The sequence below is a fragment of the Varroa destructor genome, unplaced genomic scaffold, assembly GCF_002443255.2.
Source record: "Varroa destructor unplaced genomic scaffold, Vdes_3.0 BEIS01000002.1, whole genome shotgun sequence".
Lineage (NCBI taxonomy): Eukaryota > Metazoa > Arthropoda > Arachnida > Mesostigmata > Varroidae > Varroa > Varroa destructor.
Window position 1 is genome coordinate 5,504,752 of NW_019211455.1, and position 22,942 is coordinate 5,527,693.

The window sequence follows — 22,942 nt, forward strand, 5'->3', positions numbered from 1 at the left end:
GTGTCAATCGTTTGGTTTTGTTTGAATTAAAGAATGCCCGACGAGATTTCAAAGTGCGAACTTATACACTTAAATTAATGTTCTACAATCACCGGCGCAGTGAAACAGCGAACTAGTAATTTCGTGTGGTATGCCCCAAAGTAACATTCTTTAAATTTAGACGGGGGAATAAAATTATTTAACGATCCACGTAAACTATCCTAATTAAATCCTATTGTACGCGAAATGTCATTTAAGAGTAACGATTAGATACTTGGCCCATGTTGAGCTGATAAGATAAAACAAGCTCTTTGAGCACTGAAATAAGCTTTACTAGCGTTCACGCAGAAATTACTAGTGAAATCTTATACCATCTTTTTCAATCCCTTACTGTCTGCCACTTGGGACACAGATGTTACAATTCTTCATTTGGATTTTATCGAAACTTAATAAATCATGATAAATAAGCCACTGTTAACTGTAAGATACACAAGTTTTTACAAAAACTACTGAATGGTTAGTCATAGGATACAATATTGTGTCCTGTAACCACGGTTATTCTTGACTATTGCTTTAACTATTTTATATTATATATTATTTCAAATAACACAAATCTGTCTTTGCACGGCCTGCCCCTTGCGGTATCAGGTAACTAAACCTGATCAAAACACTTCGACAGGAGCCTCGCGTGCTTTCCACGTGTTTGACCAAGGGCGCCCCCTACATCCTACGGAAGGAGTCTATCCTCATCACAGAAGCGGCGGGAGGTTCAAGCAAGGATTTTTGGCGCCTCTAGCGGCTACTCCTGAAACTAATACGCCGCTGTGCAGTCTCGTGCTTTCAGTATTGTGTTAGCCACTGAGGAAAGCACCGATGTAGATCATTTGTCTAGCAGATGTTATCGGAACATATCATTTTGATACCTTATAGCTTTTGAACAAAACATATCATCGCAAACTTCTAGTTCCCCATGATCGTGTCATTCATCTGTCCTTAGCTGAGACGCTATTGTAACATCCGTACAACTTGAAATAACTTTTGCTTTGCGAGTTAACGTTGTTATTTGTGGCAAGGCGAACGTCTGGTATGCGCGCATGGGAACTTTAATATCAAACTGTACAAGCATGTAATAAACTTTTTGTTGCTGATGTCAGTTGAACAGCTCCGATGTACTGCCAATTGTTTTGCAAGAAAGCGATCCGGATCAAATGAGCTAGACAATAACTGTGGTGTTCCAAAACTTTGTGGTGGATCTGATAACTGTCTCCGCAAGCCCGTTCGTCAAAGTTTATACTGAACAAAATAATATATCACGTTCAACAAACTCTGGTCGTTCGTGGCAATCGTGCGATACTTAAATAAACGCGTAATATACAGGGTGCACTTTCTTACATTCTGTACTTTTAAACAAAGTGAAGACGTATACCAGTGAGTTAGTGTGAGACCCACTGTGAACGGCTGGGCTACAGTGAAGCAGCTTTTGTTGTGTCCTGTCGTTAGCGTTATCGCCTTTGTGAGTAAAATTGGCGCTGTCACTTACGGCCTTTGTTGCAAATTCTGTTGCAGCTGAAGAATATCAAGCCATCGCTTTCGCACTCATATCTCTCCATAAACGCTACCCAAGATGCGCAGTACGCCTGCGAAGCGTCAAATCGAATCGGACCCAACCATACGTTAGTTTCGCAACGTAAAATTTATCACATCTTCGTGCCCGCTACTACGAGACCGACTACCACCACAGGTAAGTGGCGTCCCAATTCTACGTTTTAGATATCTACAACATAGACGATTAGGATAAACTTATACTCACCTACAACCACCTTAGGTTCACGGTATATGTATTCTAGCAGGTTTATGTCGTGGCCGATAAAACAACATAGCTTCTGTCTATGAAGCAAGAGACCCTTGCTTTAATAACACAATAAGATTACCCTCTTTATTTTATAAGTGCAAAAATGAGAGATGTTATGTTCTTGCTAGATGATTGTTACGCTTTTTTTTTTATTATTATGTCTCAACTTTATTTTACTAGTAGAGTAAATCATTTTCTAGATGAGATTACCGTATGAATTGCAAATACGCATCTTTTGTTTGTCGCAGTAGTACAATATCCGTCAATCAATAAAAGCCATTTTAGGCAAAAGCGTTTCCAAAATAGCATTCTTTACCTAGAGCTGTTAACGGCCCATAAGTCTTATCTCCACAGATTTAGGATAAATGTCTAGGTAAACCTACAAACATTGCGCGAACAGTGAATGGTTTTCCTCAGACCCTTCAATCAACGGTAAAGACGCAGTAGTAGTTAGTTTGCAGTCTGAGGAAACTTTTTGTCATGAAAGAATTTGCATATGAGGTGATTCCAATGTCCTTTTATCAATCCGCAATATCAGTTGTGATCGCACAGCCTTCACCATCAAGTTGATCCTCAGTATCGTTCAAAAATACGGATATAGAGGTAGTGGAATAAGTGGGGGCTGACGAGGCGTCCGTCAGGCTGTCAACTAAGTAGGAGGTCACAACCAGTAGGGAATTGGCCGCCGTGGTAGTACCAACGGTAGTTGTGGACATATTTTCATTCATTTAGATTTGTGCCACGTCCGCTTGCCGGGCAGTGCTGTCAGTGTTAATGGTGGTTGAAGCGAGCAGGGACAACGGATCTAGGGTGAATTCGATCGGAGGCAAACGGTGGAGACTGTCGCCCCATCAATGCCCCCTTACCAAATTTGGTCTATGAACTAGAAGTGGTAAAGGCATCCAGTTTTGCGTGTAAGGAAGGTGATATTAATGCTGATTACACTATGTGGTTACACGGGTGAAATTCAGCCAATACATCATTCAGGCCTATGACACGCGTTCCTCATCCGAGTACGTTCGCACTCGCGCCATTCGTAGAACCATATACGCAGCTGCACGGACTTCTATAACGGGAGTAGTAGCATGACTTTTCGAAATAGGCAACGCACGGAAGGAGGGTTACATTGAAACCGTGGATGGCGGAGTGTCGCAGAAGTGAATCTTCTATGTTATGGCCTTTGGCAACGATAAAACGGAACTATGGCGTCGCCTATAGGACAGTAGTAAAGTGGCTGGGGGGCTCAAAGGTTTAACACGGTGTTTTTGGATAAACAGAGCGATTAGAGGAAGTGAAACAACGCCAGCTGAGTCCTAATAATCTCTCTGTAGCAGTGGTCGCAGTTCGGCCTCTCATTCGCGTCCGACAATTGCACACCTAAAACTTTGCTACTGGACTGGATTACCACCGGATCGCAGGAATGACATGAACAAGGAGACGATGAGGTTCATTACGATGGCTTAGCAGCCACGCAATAGGATGAAATTGAGGCTCGGTCGATGTCTGTTTGCTTACGTAAGTATCGTTGCACTCGCCGTCACCTTACTGTCGCAGCTGCGTCGTCATGTGACGTTGATCATTAGATTGTTCTATGCTAATCCTGGAACTACTACTCTGTCTGATACAATGATTTATAGCGGACTTTATGGAGATGACGTTTTGGGATGCCGGCGAACAGACGATATGCTACAACCCTATTAAGGTGGTCAGGAAGATATCTTACACAGCCACATTGTTTCGCGTCGAGAACAACGAGTACATAACAGCGTCACACTGTGAAGCCGTAGATGTTGCTGTGATTGTAAATTTGCATACGTCTTCCTACCTATAGAGAGAAGACTTACACAATTATGTTTAGCAATAGAAACAAAGCACAATAATTGCTCAAAACTAGGTAATAGTTGTTTAGGGAACTCCGGTATGAGTATGGAATATACTGGAACGGCTCACACTTTTAGGAACTTGCTCTTCCCTCGAGCACCTTTGTCCTTATGCGTTTACTTCAATAATTGGTCCGCGCGGAACCTTGCCCTTGCTTGAACAGCCTGCTTTAGCGAGCTGAAGTAATTTAGCCTGATGTTACGAGCGCTACTCTGTGAAGGCAGACAACCTTTATTCATTGTTTTTGTTATTGTCGTATTTTTCGATAGGCGACTGCACTGTTCGACCTATGTACATATGTAAAGATGTTAATGTGCCAAGATAATGTGTTGTCATTCTTGAACAAAGATTAGTCGCAATATGATGACCGATGTACGCTTGTATGAGAACGTATAGGAAGCACATTTGCTTAGCCAAGCCGTAAAGACGATTGGCTTTTTACGGTTCCACAAAATAGCCTATAGATAAACATGCGAACAATCGTAGTGACAATGGTGGTAAATCAGATCTAAATCATTTAGATGTTATCTTTTATTAAAAATGTAAATGATTGCGCGTGCGCATCTTTTTGCACTTGATGACGATATGACAGTATGGCTTCTGTTTCGGATGGTCTCCGCCTCGTTCCAAATTTGTTCCTTTCAAAATCAACTTCAGTTTTTCTCGTCTGGCCGTATAGCACCGCATCGACCAGTCCACCATCACTACATGAAACCTTTCTCGCGACCGTTCTACACGTCCCGCTTTCTTCAGAGCCTGAACAACGCCCTAGCAGTCTGTTTTCGGCGTTAAAAAGTCAAATAGTTCTGACAAATGTATCGTGTAGCGGAACAATGAAATTTACATTTAGTGAATGGCGAAGTAGATTACATGAAAAGAAACCTATGGTTCTTACATCGAGAAAGCTTGTGTTGCCGTGTGTTGTACAATCCAATTCTGCGAAGGTGGAAAAGATTGCACTGGCGGTCTTCTGCTCTTGCTCTCGGTATACTCCGCTCGTATTCTGGGATTGCGAATCTCATATTTCTACATGTCATGAGCGCAAAACGACTCAAACTTCAAAATACGGGTCTCCGAGGGTACGGAGCTGGGGTGGTGCAAGGCTGGAAAATGTTTGCCGCCGAATAGGCCGCTCAGTAGGTTCTGTTGCTTCCCTATTATCATAACCAAAAGATAGAAGGATCGATTGTGGTTGAATTGTTAATACATGCAATCTGGAAAATATCTATGCCCCAACAAAATAAAAGGTAGACATCTGATGTTTTTCAGTGAGTCTCAACAAGCCGTTTCGCAGACTGGTTTATTCGAGGCAGTTTCTTTAATACTACTTTACAAGCGCCAGCCCATTGTTGAAACACAGATGCATACAAAACTTCACACTCCGTTGTACCAATTTTAGATATACAAGGTACAAGTTATGTATAGATTTCAATAACACTATTAACATATATGCATATATATAACACCTATTTTGGCGCAACGGGCATGCGTTCATCCGCTATACTTGACTATGAACGAGAGACAGTTGTCTTAATTCATCATGACGGACAACAATGCGTCCTATTTGGTATTCGAGTTTACATAAGTTACTACCGCACTGAACGACCCCCCCCCCCCCCCAGTGAGATGGGACAAAACCGGAATATCTACAATCGGGTTTAGAAATTTATTAAAATTGCATAAAAAGTCATTGTCGGTACACATAGATTTTTGACACGGAAAAGAAATATCAGCTGTCAATTAAGTCGTCCAGATAAACTTTAATACGTAGTCATTTAAACATTTTTAGCCTTTTTGAACTTTTTGGTTATTTTGAGCCCTTTCATTTTTGGGTACTTTGGCCGGTTGTCAGCTTAATTGATTTCATTATATTTATCTTCAATTCAAATGTTGATTTTTTCGTATTTATACCTACCAGTATCGCTTGATGCATGCTTACTACACGGAGCTTTTTGCGAATAGAGAAAGGAATTGCTTCAGATGAACTATTTGGCGGTTTAGGATCCGAAGCTTAGCCATAATCGTGATGAACAGTAGCTATGATGGATGAATATAATCGTCAGGGATAACGCTTTTAGCATATGGAAAATTTCCTTAAATTATCCGTTATATCCGATCGGATGCTCTTGACGTGTTATCTAATGATCTGTATATACACACATAAATATATAGGAAAATTAAAAAAATACTATTATGTTACTTATAATTGCAGTTGTTACCATTTAATTAACCACTTTTATTTCTAATCCGCTGTACAGTTTTTGCAAAAGCTGGTTGTTTCCTGCATACTAAATTCCCTCTATGGTGCTTCCATAGAAACAATTGCAGGACGATCAGGGTATATATCTGACAACGTGAACAGATATGTATGAAGTATATTACCAGTGTTTGTGCATTAGGCTATTACACCTAGCAGGGCAATTTTCATGGTACTTCCCGTTAAAACGTTCATAACCCTGGAACCGCATCAGCCGCAACATTTGAGAAGGGTCGTCTCAGACACGATTTACTGCCAGAGACATAATTGTTGACTACAGTGGTAATCTGAGAATCCCATATCCGTTATGAGCTATTCCCTAGTGGTTTGGAGCTCGGAGTGAGTCGGATGCCTCTTACGCCTCTAGGTACATTCAGACTAAGATACGCCAATGGGTGCTGTTTCACTGAATAAGCGTTATTATTTCGTCTATTCGAGATTGTTATGGTTGGAAACCGTCTTGAGGCTATGTCTAAGATGTATAATTAAATACATTCCGATATAAACACGCGTTGCTTTCGTCCAACTATTTATAGATTTAAAAAATAGTCAAGCTACTCTTCGAAATCGGTAAAAATAATCTAAACTTCATTGCCCCTATAGCTGACTGTTTATCCTCGCCATTTTAAACGGCCTGATAGTTCCCAATCTAACGTTTCAGGAAATCACATGTCGCAACATCTCACTTTGCCCTATTCGCTCAGGATATCTGAAAGAATATTGTGTCATGTTTTCTACGTAGCTAGGTCCGCACGGGCAGGCCTGGTTTACATCCAAAGCCTTCCGTGCCTGTTAGTTACTCATAGAAGCTACTTCTCATCCACTTGCCTCAACATTCCTTGGAGATTCAGCTCATGATCATACGCGAAGCCGTAATCAGTTCCTAACCAGCTTCTCCTCACACTCGCCTTTGAGGCATAATAATGCACAAACGTGTAATAGACTGTTGTGGGAAGCAACTCACAGAACTTATATATAAGAATTCCTCTGTTTTACCCTAATGATACATGCGAAGATAGATTTACCATTTAGGCTAGTGCCGTTCGCGACTTTTGGTTGTACACTGCAAGTAACTTATTTCTAACTTTCTTGTTACGAGATTACGAACACAAACGACCTGTGAAATGTTGTTGCTTATTTAGAATCATCTGTTTTTTTTTTGTGGTTATCAATAAGCCTTTTCGAATTATCTAATGTGATAGTGACTGGTCTCCTCGAAACTATTGTATTCTCGCCAGTATGTTGTCGATGAATGATACGATCTATTAAGTGGTGCCACTATTTTTTGTAGTCGGTAATAAGAAATTTAAGATAAAGCGCAGTCTGCTCAAACGAGAGTTCACCATACTAGAAATCCTGCAGGCCCTCCAGAACTTGCAGGACAACAAAGCAGCGGGTCCAGACGGCGTCCACAATGGACGCCTCAAGAATACTCTCGTTCTGGTCCGTTGCTGGACTGCATTGTTTAATGCGTCCCTGCGTGCTGGTACGCTGCCGGCTCACTGTAAAGACTCTTCTCTATTGGTGATTCCCAAAGGCAAAGATGAATATCATAATGTGAGATCTCAAAGAGCCTATACTACAAAGTATTCGTTCTTATTTTCACCAAGAGTCTATTTGTCTTCCTAGGAAGCAGGGAAGCTCTACTCAAGGAACGACATGGATTTCGGAAAAAGCGCTCGACAGAAACAACGTGCAGTGTTCTGATTCGCGACATTAGAGAAGTACACAACAATTTAGCGGGCGCCCGATACACAGTATTTGCTGACTTTAAACCGCATTCGACTCTGCACCCATCTGCATTATGGCATATGTGGGCGCACCATGGAATATGTCCTTCCTGTTAGCTGCGTTCTTACAGGAGAACAATATATGCGTTCATGACGGGATGGTAAAGCTGCCCCCCCCCCCCCCCCAAACGAATAACATGATCACTGATCAGGATATTCGTTCACTAAGCACTTTCTGTTCTCTGTCTTACCTAAAGGTCTTCCTGACAGAATAAGGACCCGAAAGAACTTGGTCGAAATTATCCTCTATGTCGATGACTTCGTAATCTGCGTCCCTAGTAGATCGCAAGGGCAGCGGGCTGTGGCTGGGTTTTACACGGCAATAAAGGAACTGGGATTAATAGTCAACCTGGATAAGCCGAAGATCGTAATAGTTAGGAGGGGAGGCAAGAACGCGGCTGGCAATACACTGTCTCTTCTTCAGATATATGTCTTGTATCTCGGGCTGCTCATCTCTCTCACCTCACACATCACAAAAACATTAACCGCATCTTGTGCGATCACAATCCCAAGTAGAGTTTCCCTCATGGCAGCGCTCTGCTTATTCGACCCCTAAGTGGCGCCGTTACTCCAGGCCTCCGTCATTTGGCAAGGAAATAACTCTCTTACTTTTTTCCCTCTATCATTGAAGATCTAAAATCTAGTTTCGGACTCCCAACAATCGAAACCTTCTCCAAGCGTCTCAACAAATGGAAGCAAAGGCTTGTCAAAACAGCCGATAAAATTTCTGGCACGGATGCGATGAAAGACAATGATTGGAAGGAGCTACAGCGGGCAAACCAGCACGTAGTCACCCGTTCCGCGGCCAGCGGCTTTCATCACAAATTATGTACAGACAGGCGCTTCTATGAATTTAGCGAAGGGTGTATGTGTAACATAATGCGGGAAAAACTGTGATAATAACTATGCAAACAACTTCTCCTTATGTTGTATGTTTTTGTATACATTGTAGTTGTGTATTCTTTTAATAAACGTGTAATTCAATACGTACCACCAAAAAATAAAAGTTATTGTATTGTGTTTTTCCGAAGCGTGTTTAGGTTAACATATATGGCATGTTACGCGGACAGAGACAGGTTTCTATACAAAGCCATCTTTAGAGACCAGTAGTAAGTGCGAAGTATACGACCCCCTACAATTGTGACATTGTGTATCACTTAGTCTGCGTCGGCTCTGTGCTATAACGCGAACGCGATAGCACAAGTTGGACGAGAAGCAGACGAATTTTTGTGTCGGGTGTGGGAACTCCTGGGGCTGGCAGGGGTATAAAGCGTACGCGAGAGGGATATTCTAGAGCAAAATAGTGGCAGAGGCTGCGGTAGCTCGTCCTGAATTCCCTGATTGCCCCAACCGACCCATTAGGACAAGGATATGACTAAGCAGGTCCTGCCCTCCTGGCCTTAACGCTGGTCCCGTTTCGCTTAGCTAGACCGCTCGTGTATCGCCCATATCTGGCTTGTCTCTTCCCATATGAAACACATTGCCATACAAAGAAGCAAGATACACATTCATATATATAGATGTATAGGGACAATGTATAGAGAAAGATAGAACAAGTAAGCTAGATATGTGTGTTGCGCTATGTGCGTTTCGCTTACGCATTGAGTAAAGAGATCAACTGACTGCTTACTAGGGAGCTAAATGGTCCGCGATCGCGCACCCCTCAATGCTGCCCCCGCTGACTTCGAAACATGACTGAAGAGACGGCTATTCATCGGCGTGGTGTTTGTCGAGGACAAAATAGTACAATTCATGCTAATGTCGTTTATGATGATGCTCTCTGAAGATGATGACGACGATCTAGGGGAGTCCGACGAGATTAATGGCTTTCAAAAGACGCATGGCTCTAGAAGAAACGGTCTCAATAAATAGTAGAGTTTGTCCTGCTCATATAGATCTGAGACTGCTGCTAAGACAGCAGCAGTGGATATACAGCAGTGATAGTGACAGCTTCTACAAGTAGAGCTTAGAATAGGCCTCGTTCCGCATAGTTAAGCTACGAGAAACAGTAAGGGCGCGATTTGGATAATACAACATGTGTGTTATCAATGCTCGGGTTCCATGAGAACATCAGCCAATTGAGCTGTTTAAGAAAAGAGTGATCAGAGAATCGGATTCACTGCTATGAAGCTATTCAGTGCAACGTTATTTCGTCTTTTTGTTCGCATTGACGGAATGGGTAGAGGTACCGCTGGACGTGCTTTATGACGAAGCATTTGACCGTTTGTTTTATTTACACTGTGTAGTGCTGCCGCTAAAAAAATACCAATATGGGGTAATATGGGGTAGATCCAATGCATAAGCGATCTCACGCTCACATGAGCAACCCAGAGCCGCTGTCGTTCATTGCCGGTCCTCGTTGAACTACTGATCAGGCCTTTAGTCCTACTCAGAAGCATGGTAACAAAAAAAAACGGTAGTTTTAAATTTGATCGCTAACGGCCATAACCAACGAAACTCTGGCTGTCCCGACAAACTTCAAAATATCACAGAAAAATACTTTGCTTTTTTCCTAGTCGCACCGATATCCCCTCATTTCTGTTTCAACTCTTTATCGTAGCTAAATCCGGGCAGATGCTGGTGCAATACCCGCTTAACGTGCAGACGACTCGACTCCTTGAAATGCTGATTTTGGGGATCGTCACTTTTCGTTGTCGTTACAACGCCGGTATTGAAAGGAGATGCTGTTAAAGGAGTGAAAAAAACGAATCTTTACGGGAAAACTGAAGGTTCTTATTTCCTACTACATAAACTCTGTAATAGTCATTTCATACTGCATGAAATTTTTGCCGAATACGCGATCGTAGGATGCCGCCGATGCAAATACATCAATGTCTTTGATACTAGGGGTGCTTGCGCAGAGTGGAAATTTTTGTAGAGTTGTCAGTTGTGTTCGCACGCAGAGTAGTATAACGGTGCAGGCGTGTCATAATACGGTTGTAGATTCCTCTCTATCTCTAACGCGTGGGTGACAGCACTGGAAATGCATGTGAACCATCATCCGTTTTGAGAAATCCATTTAGAACGACGATACTGACCAACCAACGTTTTGCTCTCTCGAAATCTCTCCGCACAAAAAGAGGACTTTATATGGAAATAGTCAATTTTTCGTATTTCTTTGATTTCTGTATGTGTATCTACTAAGGTATCGGTGTTCCGTTACTATACACAGGGACGCGGTAAAATTTCCGCGACGAGATTTGCGCCTTTTGATTGCCCGCTGCTTTTTCGCGGACCTCATCTAGTATTTTATTGCATGTCGCATGTTTTTCCACATGCACGATGTTTTTACCCCTAAAGTTCACGAAGGAGCAAATAACACGAGCAGCTTCGCTTGCGTGTTTCGTATGGTAGCGCATCATAAATAGGGTCTCCATGTAAGACACAATCTTCGGCCTACCATCTCCTTTACTGCTCTTATCTGCCGCGATGATTATCACACAAAATGACTTAGCTATCAACAGCTTTTATTACCATATTTCAGTACTCATAGTTACAACGATTACGTAACTTGTATCGTTTAATATATGTTGATTCCATAAACAGGCATATCACTAATATACGTCCCATAATGTTCACGATAGACAAGTATATCCCGATGCAGCTGATGCGGTATTCCCTTTACTTATGTGTACATTGCGCGTGTGCTGTTTGATTTGAATTAATCCGTACCAGTGTTTACTTGTGTGCTTAATGCAGCTCTTCGTCAAACTTGTTATGTACCGTGCTAGTTTCTTCGTCTTGATGTTCACATACCCAACCATTGTGCCATGCAGGCAGCCGCCGCCGCTCTCAGACATAAGTGTCCCTCAACATTATTAGTGTCGTCCCTTTTTCTGCCATAGAACGTCTTCCCCCATATTTCCCTATTTTTCTTCCTCTCTTTCGCTTACCCGGGTTAGTTCTCAGTTCAAGGGTTGAATCGTTACTACGTTTGTCGCGCAGAGATTACAGTTGCTCGTAGTTTGCTGCTCGTAGCGTCCTCTCGCGTCGTCTAGGTACAAGTAGGCGCTGCTGTCCACGGTTATGTGGCCAATCTGTTCGTAGCTGAATGTTGTTGTCATGCCACAATGCTGTTCGTCTCCTTTCTCGTGCCGCATAAGCCTGGCAAGTGACTCACTCATGTGCACATAATCAGACCTCGCTGTGCCAACTGCTATCCAAATATCCACAAGTATTGCCTCTCCAAATCTTCGTTTTCTTAGAAGACGATACTGCTGTCAAGTATTAAATCAGTAGAAATATAGCGATTATTCTGGCAGAAAAGAGAAGTCGTATGTTCCCATGCGGCAGAAGAAAGAAACTTCTTGTGGGGTCGCGACATAAACCAACAATTATCACGATCGAGTCCAATATATCTAAGAACACGACACTCTGTTGGGTTCTCTACTGGTGTACTATTTTCCGACCATATTTCTTGGGCTGGCGCTACACTGGTTGTCAGCACTACAGACCTGATTATATCAGACTTCAATCGACGGACTCCCCCAAACTTCCTCATCTTGCCGAAGAAAATGCCCAGCTCAGTGACTATGTGTAATCGTAAGATCGGGTCATTTCCTATTTACTCTACAGTAGAGACGATAGCGACAGTAACGAATTCACGGAGAGAAACTGGAAGAAATCGAGGAAGGGCTATTGTTTCAATAAATGCATGCAGCTGACGTACTCCACGCCCAATAACATTGAGAACAACGAAGATAACACCATCAAACAATATTGTTACACTGACGACCTTACATATTACACACATACATACACATAATGCATAACGTCAGCTCTAGGTAGAAGGACATGCACACAGTGGTACAGCTAAGTCCTGCAAAAGATCTCTATTGCGGCTCTACCGGTTAGCGCCGGATAATGAGTCTAGGACAGAATAGTGTGTTTAATGTTGTATGTATTTGGGACCGAATACTAGTTAAGAGAAGAGGTAGCGCGTTGTCTTCTACGCGCCATAGCTGCTTCGCTATGATCGGCAACATCCGGTGCGGCACTTCCTGCGAGGACTCGATCAGATCTGCACGACTCCTTCAGCCATCGGTGTTTCCTGCTTTGCGTCCACCGAATGTATGAGTGGCACATTATTCCCAGGCCATGCGAGCTAAGGTTTAGACGAGATGGCTTTATCGTGGGCTCATTCGCCAACATCCTCAAGGCTTCTTCGTCCTGCAACTGACTAGTTCGATCCAAAGACATCTATTCTATTGTATGTGCATTCGACGCCCCGCTGTGAGCTCTTCCACTGGCTTTCTTCAGTTTGACTGCAGTCAGCCTCTAGTCCCGAAGATCGTAGCTTGGAACGCCGTTAGTGGGGTGGGGTGGTTAAAAAGCGCAGCCCATTCGCGCTGCGAATCAGTTGAATACAAAAGGCGCGGGGTGTAATGGGGGTCGGTAAGATACGGGTGAGAGCGACGGCAACGATGATTCCATGAATGATGCTATGGTGGTCAATGTCGAGGAACACACTATGTCTGTAAAGGTGCAGCTTCAGAAGAAGACGAGATGGTGACGCATCGCCTGCACACAGCTCTGCGGAGCCAGCAAGTGATATCAACAAAGGACTTTCCGTGAAAGGAGAACCGAGAAACTGCATCTGATTCCTGATTGACTAAGGGCGTCGCAGGCTCGGTAAAAGGACAAGAATAGGAAGAAGCCATCCTAGTAAGGCGAGCAATTCTCGAACAGCGCGCATATAGGCAACCGAAGTTGGGGCGAAGCTAACCTGGGGTTATGAGACGACTGTCGGAACGGGACGAAAAAAGAGCCTACCGACATCTACCCACAATGGCTCGTTTTCACATTATACGAATCACATTAGTCGTGCGCACTATTACGCGAGACGGAATTGGCCCAAGAAGTATTTACCATATACGGGGTTAGGTATGTGCAGCTTTGAAGGGCTGCCACCTTAAGTAGGACAAACACATCAACCGACGCGGCAGGTAGAATAGACAAGGCCCTATAGAAAAACGGGTTTGAGTAAATCTTTTTTTATAGCTAACACGTGTACTAATTAGTATTTTCTATAAAGGAGTCGGAAGCTAGAATGTACTACTATGGTCAAGGTTGTTTTCAGCACACAGAAACTAGATCTACAAGCTTAAGTACAGCAAGACGCGAGTGCGTGGTCGTTCGAGAGGAAGTATGCGTAGGATGCGCAGCATGCCTGCGTCCTTATTATTTCGTCTAGTCTAACAAAAGCACAGGCTAAATATAAGGACATTTAGTTCTTGCGTTGTGTAAAAATATAAACGGCGGAGAGCGTTAATGAATGACACGTGATACCGATGACAGCAAAGATAAGCGATAACGCAACGAAAGCCCAATAATAGAAAAAACACGATTAAAATGAGAAAAATAGAAGTTAGCGCAGAGGATTCGCATATAAAGCTTTCTTTGTTTTTATGGACTGCTAGTTTTCCTTCACCCTTTAACAACTACTGCCCTAGATTGTAATCCTACTATAAGTGGGCCCTGTTTGTTTATATAGGGAGCAATATTTGATACTGATATAATGATTAAAAACACTTGTACGCGCCCTCACGGTGATATTACAAAGAAACATTCGTGAATCTGGCCCAGGTACTTTCTATACCCTGTATGCTATACATGCCTGACTAGCGTTAAGCGACGATTTTTGCGTCGATAGAAAAATTCAACTAGTCTACGATATTCCGTCACGAGTGTCCATAATTAAAAATGCAACACTAGAGCTCTCCATGATGAATATATTCATCGTCTGCAGAAACCATCAAATTCTATGCATATATGTCTGCTTACACGGCCAGATTTACCCTCTGAGGCTAGTTTTATTGCCACTCCACCACTTCCTGTATGAAATTGCGCCAACGACAATTTCATTCATTTCCCTGTTCTTACGGCACGAAACCTCCGCATGGTTCTAGGCCTCGACAAACTGCTCCTAGTGTCTGTCTAGATGAGCTACTTGAACCATTCAGAATATTACTCCTATGCGTTATAAGCAAGCTGAGAATCTTTAGCCAAATCTCTATTCTCGCTTGCGATTTAAGCCTTCTTCGAACATAGGTCGCCATCCCCAAAGACATTATCAATAAACGGCACAAGCAAATGGTTAGTTGCCGCGCGAGCGGATGCGAATTAGGGTATCTTGAAGACATATTTGGATAGATATCCTTTACACTCCTTACATTGTGAATCTGTGTGTACCTGTTACAATGGCTATATGAATTACTTTGTTGAGCACGATAGGAAATTAGTACCGCAATCATCTATCTCCTATTGCTAAGTTGATATCTCATGGAGATGCAATAATAAACCTTGAATGCATCTTCTTTCGCATTTGTGAAACTGTACTGCTAACGAAATATATGTACAGTGTCTATATAAAAAAAAAAAAAAAAAAAAAAGGTAAAAAGAAACATCCTTTTTACGATATTTCGCAATTTACAATGGGCTGTATTTGTAGGAATATTTTTTTACTAGATAAGATCCATCCGACAGTCATGCATTCCGGGGTCTTTGATGATCGAGGTGTACTTGCTCAAGCATTAACATCACATAGACAAACAAACACACACATGCAGTTAAATGTGTGCGTCTATCATACCATAGTAGCTAATCTATGAAGGTGTGTATTTGTTTGCATCCTCATCAGAGTGGTTTTGTACTGTTGGGGTATTTTGCGGGCTAGTTTACAGAGCTCAACGATTCCTATTTGTCCCTTTGCGCTGTAGCTCTCGCATACGAGTTTTTCATGCTAGTTCTAGTCTTCTCGAAGCTGATCGATGAGCAGAAGCATTTCGATTAAACGAACCGCTCTCTTGGACCGAGCTGCGTGTACTTCATGAAGATCGGTGCCAAATGAATTACCCGGAGGCAGGTAGTACTCTAATTTGAGGCACAAGACCAGGCTCCGTCTTGGACCCAGGTGCCTTGGGAAAGAACTTCTGATAATATTAGGAAACAGCGTGAGTTTCGAGCAATTAGTAAACAACATAGACACCCATAGAAGGAGTCAATAAATGTTTCTACATAAGAGTAGCAATAATAAGTCGACCTCAGTGAAGGAGTTCGCAAACTGACTGAAAAACCACAATTTTAGTATTTACAAAATCGGGTCAAACCGTTAAATTGGAGGTACAGAATGTCCCATGTTGCTCATTGGGTCGGTCTAAATTATAGAACTTCGTCACATTCGATGCCCAATCCGAACTATCGAGCAACTTCATCAGCGCATAATAATTCCTTGTTATAATTTAGCCTAAGTTTTCCAGGCGCGTCATCACCATTACAGCATCTGCGTAGGCTACCTAATATATATATAAGATATTTAAATAAGTGAGTGGATTAGAAGTGCTTTGCCGCTGTAAAAATGTAAAGGCAGCGCTGAAAGTTCAAACAGAATCGCCTACAATTTCGTATTGCAGCAAGCAGAATTGTTCAGCCCAGAGACGATACCGGGTTTATTAAGCGTGTCATCGCGTTGTCAAATTGTATCGAGTTAACGACTTAAGCCAAGCGGGCTTCTCGTGACTCCTTGCATCTGACTCGTATTAATGAAGACTTTGGTGCGTTCGTCAACGAAAGAGCCAACGATTTTCCCGGACTCCTACCTTGGCCATTAAGAAAACAACGAAAGATCAGACGGGTTCAAATCCGTGAAACTACCTCTACGTGTCAATGGATAACTTAATTCAACTAATACGAGCTTCGCAGATGCTATCCAAATCAGCGTCCCTTCGTTTTGTCTAATGTCGAGCTAGCGTTACTGAATTTCGTCTAAAAGGTCAAGTCTATGTACCTGAAGTCAGGTAACGTAAATTATGTATCGATATATTTTGTGTTTGAAAAATTAAATGATACAAAACACATGACAAACTTTGAAAGTAGCGTTAATGCCCTGTCTTCAATGTATCCACGTCAATAAATAAAAAAGTGCCCATAGGTTTTGGTGTAAAGGAATATATCTTGATGATCATTTTTATTAGAGAAAAAAAAAAACTCCAAACGTATATCTTAACACGAGAAGTTTCCATTTTGGAACTTTCAAGTACGTTGTTTCGGGTCACACTATCACAACATGTTTTTAGATGCGTTTAAAGGCGGATCCCAAATTGCTTATACGTCGAAGAATGATAACTGGCTTAGCCTTCAGCCATTTTTTTAAAATATTTAATTAATAGCAAAGTCCTAATTCTAGAACCGCTGTCAAGAAGCAATACAGAAGTAATTATAATCTATCTAGCGGCTGTGAAACAAATGAAACCAGATGTACTGCTGTCCACGTTGTGGGCCTTATGCTCTCAGACACATATATTCCCTGTATCATTTTCTATCTAGTCGTCAGGATATAACTCAAACTATACTATGATGCGATACATAGAGCCATTATACCTGAATGCTTTGAATAAACCTAAGATCGGACCTAGCCTATTTCATTTTCTAAGATTTCGTAAACTAATCACCTTGTAGACAGCGGGATGTGTAGCCAATAAAAAAGACAGATTACAAACCAAAATTATATCATACAAACAAGGCTTTGAGAGACAATTATGCGTATGGCTTAGATAGGCCGTTCTGTGCATTACGGTTAAGCTTAATATTTTTGTTTATAGCTGAGCAGTTACTAAAAACCGCGGAACCAAGGCCATTCCTTCCCTTTGTGACCCTATGATATGTAAACACATTTGTATAAACGATGTCTTCAAGTACTGCCTTGGAGCTTCGAGTTCCTTGCGTTCGCAAACAACGGCTTGAAGCATCGGCGTACTATAATCGCTATAAGACCCTTATTATTTGACTATTATGAGTTATTGATCACCCACGCACACTAGAGCTAGAGTATTTCGTGTCAGGACGAACATCCCCCGACAATTGGCAATCCGGGATTTGCTTTAGTCATGTGTCGTTGGGGAAGCAGTCCTATAACACATTTCCGATATGTGTGCGCCGCACACGGGAGCTTTTTGATAAAGTCTGCGAACTTCATCCTGAGTTTGGTTCGGTCGGCGCCCTCACTCGTTCTCTCACTTTACTCGACTATTTCGCTCTCTGTGTGATTCTAACTTATACTCCGAAGTCTGAGGAACGTGCCATTGCCATCAAATCATCACAACGATAACTGTCCATTTTTTGCTTTGGTCCTGAATGGCGATGTTTCGTTCCAATATGCTGCGACCCCAGGTCCTATGGACAGTCCTGCAACGGTCCGTTGAACAGAAGCGGTACCGCTGCCGCGGACCTGTCCAAATCATTTGCCTGCTAAAATGATTAACTTCGCAGGGATCCATCCTCTCCACAACTTTTGGATGAAGAGGAGGCGGCGGGGTTGATGACGCTCATGATGGCAGGCACGCGGTCATACCCTTAGTCATGGCCATGCTCGGCGACTTTCCCTACGTGCAGTTCTCTTCTTTCTCTATTTTTATAGCCATAGCTAGTCATGCGATTCTCAATCGAGAAAAATAGAGACTGGAAGTTGTACACTGTCGCCATTATCAACATCGTCACTATTAGGAACAGTAGGAAAACTATGATTTTAGCCGAAGACTACTCTGGGTTTTTGTTGGTTCGATTTTAGTTCGACCTACTCAAAGTTAAGGTAGCTTGGCGACGTCTCCGATCAATCGATGACAGTTTCAAAATGGCACGTTGCGCCACTAACGCGGAGCCTACTGGATACTTTAAGTAGACTGAGGATATATATGCCGTTAGAGTAGCATACTCTCCATGGAAAAACCTCCGGTTGATCACTAGTAGATATCTCCTCGGGGCAAGTGCTTGTAATGAGGCCTTTTCGGCGGTAGCGGCGACGACACATTGGCGGCGTCGACGCCAGCATCGTCTCAAGATCTTGAGTTTTCTTCAAAAAAACTCCTTTCGATGTTCACCCCTTACCGCACTCAGTAGCTTCTATCTAAAAACGCTGTTCTGTTTTCCACGACGAAGAGGAAAAAGACGGAAAAGGAGAACAGGGTCCATGGGAGGGATCGAGAATTATTTTTATACTTTTTTTTTTTATCTACTCCTTGCCCGTCAAAGTGTGGCATTGTAGCCGCTTTTTATACATCGCATAGCCGAAAAATAAGGGTAAAAATTTTGTTTACGTGCAAATATACATGGGAATGTGACGCCATCGATGCAAATTGGCGCCTGCGGGGATGGCCACAGATGGCTCAATGGCTGGCTGGACACTTTTGATACACTTCTCGTTTGCATCGAGACGAGAGATAGACAAGGAAAACTACCTTCGGAGTTCTGAATTTCTATGACTGAGTCCGCAGACATGAAATGTGCTCGTGATAGGAATGGCTTACAAGCTGGATTCGTCCTCTGTTATGTACTACTGGCAGTTCTATGGTATCTAGTAACAACGCATACTATAACCTGACGGAATCGTCTTTAGCTAGGAAACCACCCAGCTCTAGCAATAGCATTTTACTATGAGGGTCAGACTCGCATGTGACGAGTCTACAACTCTGAGTATGGGCCTTCTCATAACCTAATGGCTCTGGATCGACAATACCTGAGCTAGTAATTGATCTCTCATTCAAATCTGTCACCGGCAGTCACTTTGGGCAAAGGCAGGAGCACCATAGTTAGAGGCTCACTCACACACAAGGCTGTTGTGCCTTGTCCTATCTCTGCTTCAGTGTATATTGCCTGAGGCTTCCCTAGGGAGTTGGTCCTTTTTCTTTTTAATGCTGCATGTCATGTTCTGTCAATCTACAGTAAGACATCTGCGCTTAACTCAAGCCTCGTGTATATCTCGTTTTGTTAAGCACCCCGAGAAAACCGGCTAATGGCGCCGATGATCACACGCGCCTTATTTTAAGCCGTATCAGAACGCTACGACAAAGGTTCATGGAGTCGTATCGCCCACGTCACTTTACGCAGAGCTGAGCTATAACTAGGTACAAAAATACGGCAATGACATAGTTGATTTTTCTTTGCCTGCTAGCAGCCTCTTTTTTCTGAAACTGATCAAGCAAACGAAGATGTTGGAGATAAAATCAAGATGATTTTAATTTTCCGTTGCCGACTGCGCCGTGGTTCCGCGAATATTTTGCCGTCCTTGACGAATTTTTCAACCATAGGGGCTCCTGCTGTTGAATCCCAACGTGCTCTAAGTGAGTCTGTTCTATGCTTTTCCGCAATACGTCACAAGTGTTGAGAAACGCTCTAATAATGAAATATCTAGCAAACAGCATTAATGAAGCGCAAATTCTGTACTGGCGCTGATATTTTAAACATCCTTATCTAAGGGAAATTGCCTCAATTTCACTTAGAAGTTCCCCTTGCTTTTAAGAAACTTCGGCTCGTCTGCTTCCCAGCCGTTCGCAATGCTCAATAAGTTGCACACATGATCGACCAACCGGCAGACCGAGCTCTTCGACGCAACTCTCGCAGTTACTAGCTGACCGTGAGGCCCTACAGGTAAATCGCATGGCGCCAGTGCGTTTCACGTCATAGAGTAGCAATATATAGTCCACGAAGGGTAGCACGATACCAGTCAGAGTATACTACCGTTCACCCCTTCCGCTTGCAAGAATATGCTAGTAATAGCATACTCTTGCCCTATGCGGACTGCTGGCCTTCTCGCGTAGCTTGGCCGAAAAGGAGACGCGTTTCCCACATTATGGTCGACCGAGGTAATTCACACCCTGGCCCACACAATGGCCGTTGAACACGACTACTTGTAATCATAAGACACGAAGAGATACAAGAGGCGCGGGACACGATGTAGGAAGGGAGGAAAGGATCTCAACCGGCAGCAACTTTATCCCGAATTTGCGTTAGGGTGTAATTTTCAGTTCCTTTTATACGGAAATTTGAGTCTGCAATAGAGCGAGTCATTGGACAGCCTCAGAGGCTAGTTTGTACCTAGGCACGGTCTCTCAGTTGCACAAATGAAACATTGTCCGCTAGTGTATGACAGATCACATATAAGCTCTGATGGCATTTGAACGTGCCGACGTTCGGGGTACTGGCATATCATTTATGCCACGACCAATTATAGGAACGTGTATATTGTTACATATCAGTAAATTTGAGCTATCATAGCCTGAATCTCCTAAGAACTTTTTAAAATTCAGAGAATGTATCATTGCTTTGGGTTAAAGTGACAGAAAACTTTTAATAAGAAATTCCGCTATCGAATTCGGTTTTCGTACAAATAATAAACAATCATCCTTCTAGCCCATCAAGAACCCGATATGACAATAAACGCCTCCCGTTTACCGGACGGCTTAGTGAAGTCTTCTAGTTCGAACGAATTTATGTTTGGCCACATTTCTCATCATTTCGCATTTTCTCTCTATTATACATACATATTTATGTAGTTGCGACAGCCGTTTACCTCGAGCACCTCATGCGCAGGACAGAACTCTCAAGAAATGGAGGTGGCTAATCTTTGTACACAACTGATGAAAGAAGAATGATCAGCGCTCGTGAGAGCCGGCACGTGTTATAGCTGATAGTCGAATGGTGTCGTCGAAGACCGTGAGTTTTCTGAGATCCGAAGGACTATGTACATGTTTGCTAGCGACTTAGCTACGAACTCACTATATTTTGAAGAGGCTTAGGATTTAACGATTATCTTCATGTGCCATGCGGCCGGAGCGAGGGCTCTTTGGTCATTCGTTCGTTCATAGCGATTATTGAAGTTGTCTGCAGAACTGATACGTATGAGAAACTCAAACTTGTGATAAATGCGTTCGACAAAACAAATTCACTTAAGAATCTTCAATAGACGCAATGAGCTGGTCACTCTGTATTTGTATCTTTGTCTGCAAACGATGCTAACAAACATAAAATGCCATTCCAAATCATGGTTGGGTTAAGACAAGGTGTATTCCTAAAACCCATTGTGATTATAGTTTGTAATATCTTTTCGAGTAGCTCTGCTGTAATATCTATTTACGGTAGACAGGCCAAATGCCCCTTCGTTATCTGCTATCTTTTTAAAAATCAGGAATTTTATCGTTACGTATCCAATTTGGTACCACAACGAACACGCAACGAAGCAGAACTTTATGCTTTCTTACCATTCGCGCCTGCTCAGATGAAGCACAACGTACTGGCAAAAACAAGTTGACTTTAACCTAAGTATTTAATGTGCTCGATTTTCACGGAACCTGCTATTTGCGCTTTGTTACGCAAACGTACGTGTCTCCTTATAAAATGGAGACCTGAACGCCGACGGTTCCGCCACGATTTGACGTAGCCTTAGTGCATTCGTGTTGGCTGAGGCAAGTGCCATCAGTGTTCCTGCGGGAGGCTTGAGGGCTCGTGTTGGAGAGCTGGACCCTCATGTGGATATCTCTGAGAGACCGAGAGCCATTTCCCCGGCCCCGATGAGGCGTAACGCGTTAGTCGCTTGACATATGTAACGTTGCAATGCTTGAGCACTAGCCGAATATCTCTATGACTAAAAAAGGGAGCCTCAAGAAAAGCAGGCAGCACTTCTGGGGTGAGGGTACGAGGCTGTTGCATCGATCAGCTATTAGCTATGGGCTTTGGGGGAAAGCTGAAGATAGACGACCAACCATGAACGACCCAGGTCTCTCCGTCTTCAAAGGGCCTGCGGCAAAATGACGATGCCCTCCCTGCATTTGCAGTGCCACTGGCATGAATCCACACTATGGATTGTTTTAGTTGGCAGACGTTCATTTTTCATGCTCGCTTATCAGTTCGATTCTTGAAAGCTGCACCGAAAACGCATAGGACGTAAGTGGAGAAAGGTAAGGGCTGGAGGAAATGGCACAGACGAATAAGTTTTGTGTGTCTTGTGATGCGCGAATGTTGAAATGTGAGAATATGTCTTTAAAGGCTAAAGAAGCAGAAACGCATTTGGAATACGAGAGTCCAATACGGCCACTCATTGTACGTTGAATAGGGTACATTGTCAGGAAAGAACAGCGGTTCGAGACAGACGAGTGGGCGGCAGGCAACAGCCTTTTGGCAAGGGCACCAAGAAAGTTGAAGCGTGCGAATGCTTTTGTTCAGCCTGAGCTAGCAAGGACTGCCGCTCCCGCCTCCGCTCGTTCCTTTGTTCTTTTTTCTCTTCGTTTTTTCGTTTCTTGTTCAACTTCTCAGTATTTCTCTGCAATCGGTACATGTTTGCGCCTTTCGTATCTAACATCTAATTTCGATGCTCGGTCAAAAGAGCACCCTTAGCAAATTGGTACTTATATATAT

The 22,942-nt window shown here is 42.9% G+C and overlaps 1 protein-coding gene across 3 annotated transcripts in view; it reads left to right on the forward strand.

The window, feature by feature from the left end:
• LOC111243891 (tyrosine-protein kinase transmembrane receptor Ror2-like) overlaps positions 1 to 22,942 on the forward strand; it is a 256,167-nt gene that overhangs the window by 146,549 nt on the left and 86,676 nt on the right. For all 3 annotated transcript variants that reach the window (XM_022790164.2, XM_086981214.1, XM_022790163.2), the window contains one exon: positions 1,546 to 1,720. In XM_022790164.2, the coding sequence (XP_022645899.1) occupies positions 1,546 to 1,720 (175 nt within the window). The remainder of the gene's footprint in view (positions 1 to 1,545; positions 1,721 to 22,942) is intronic.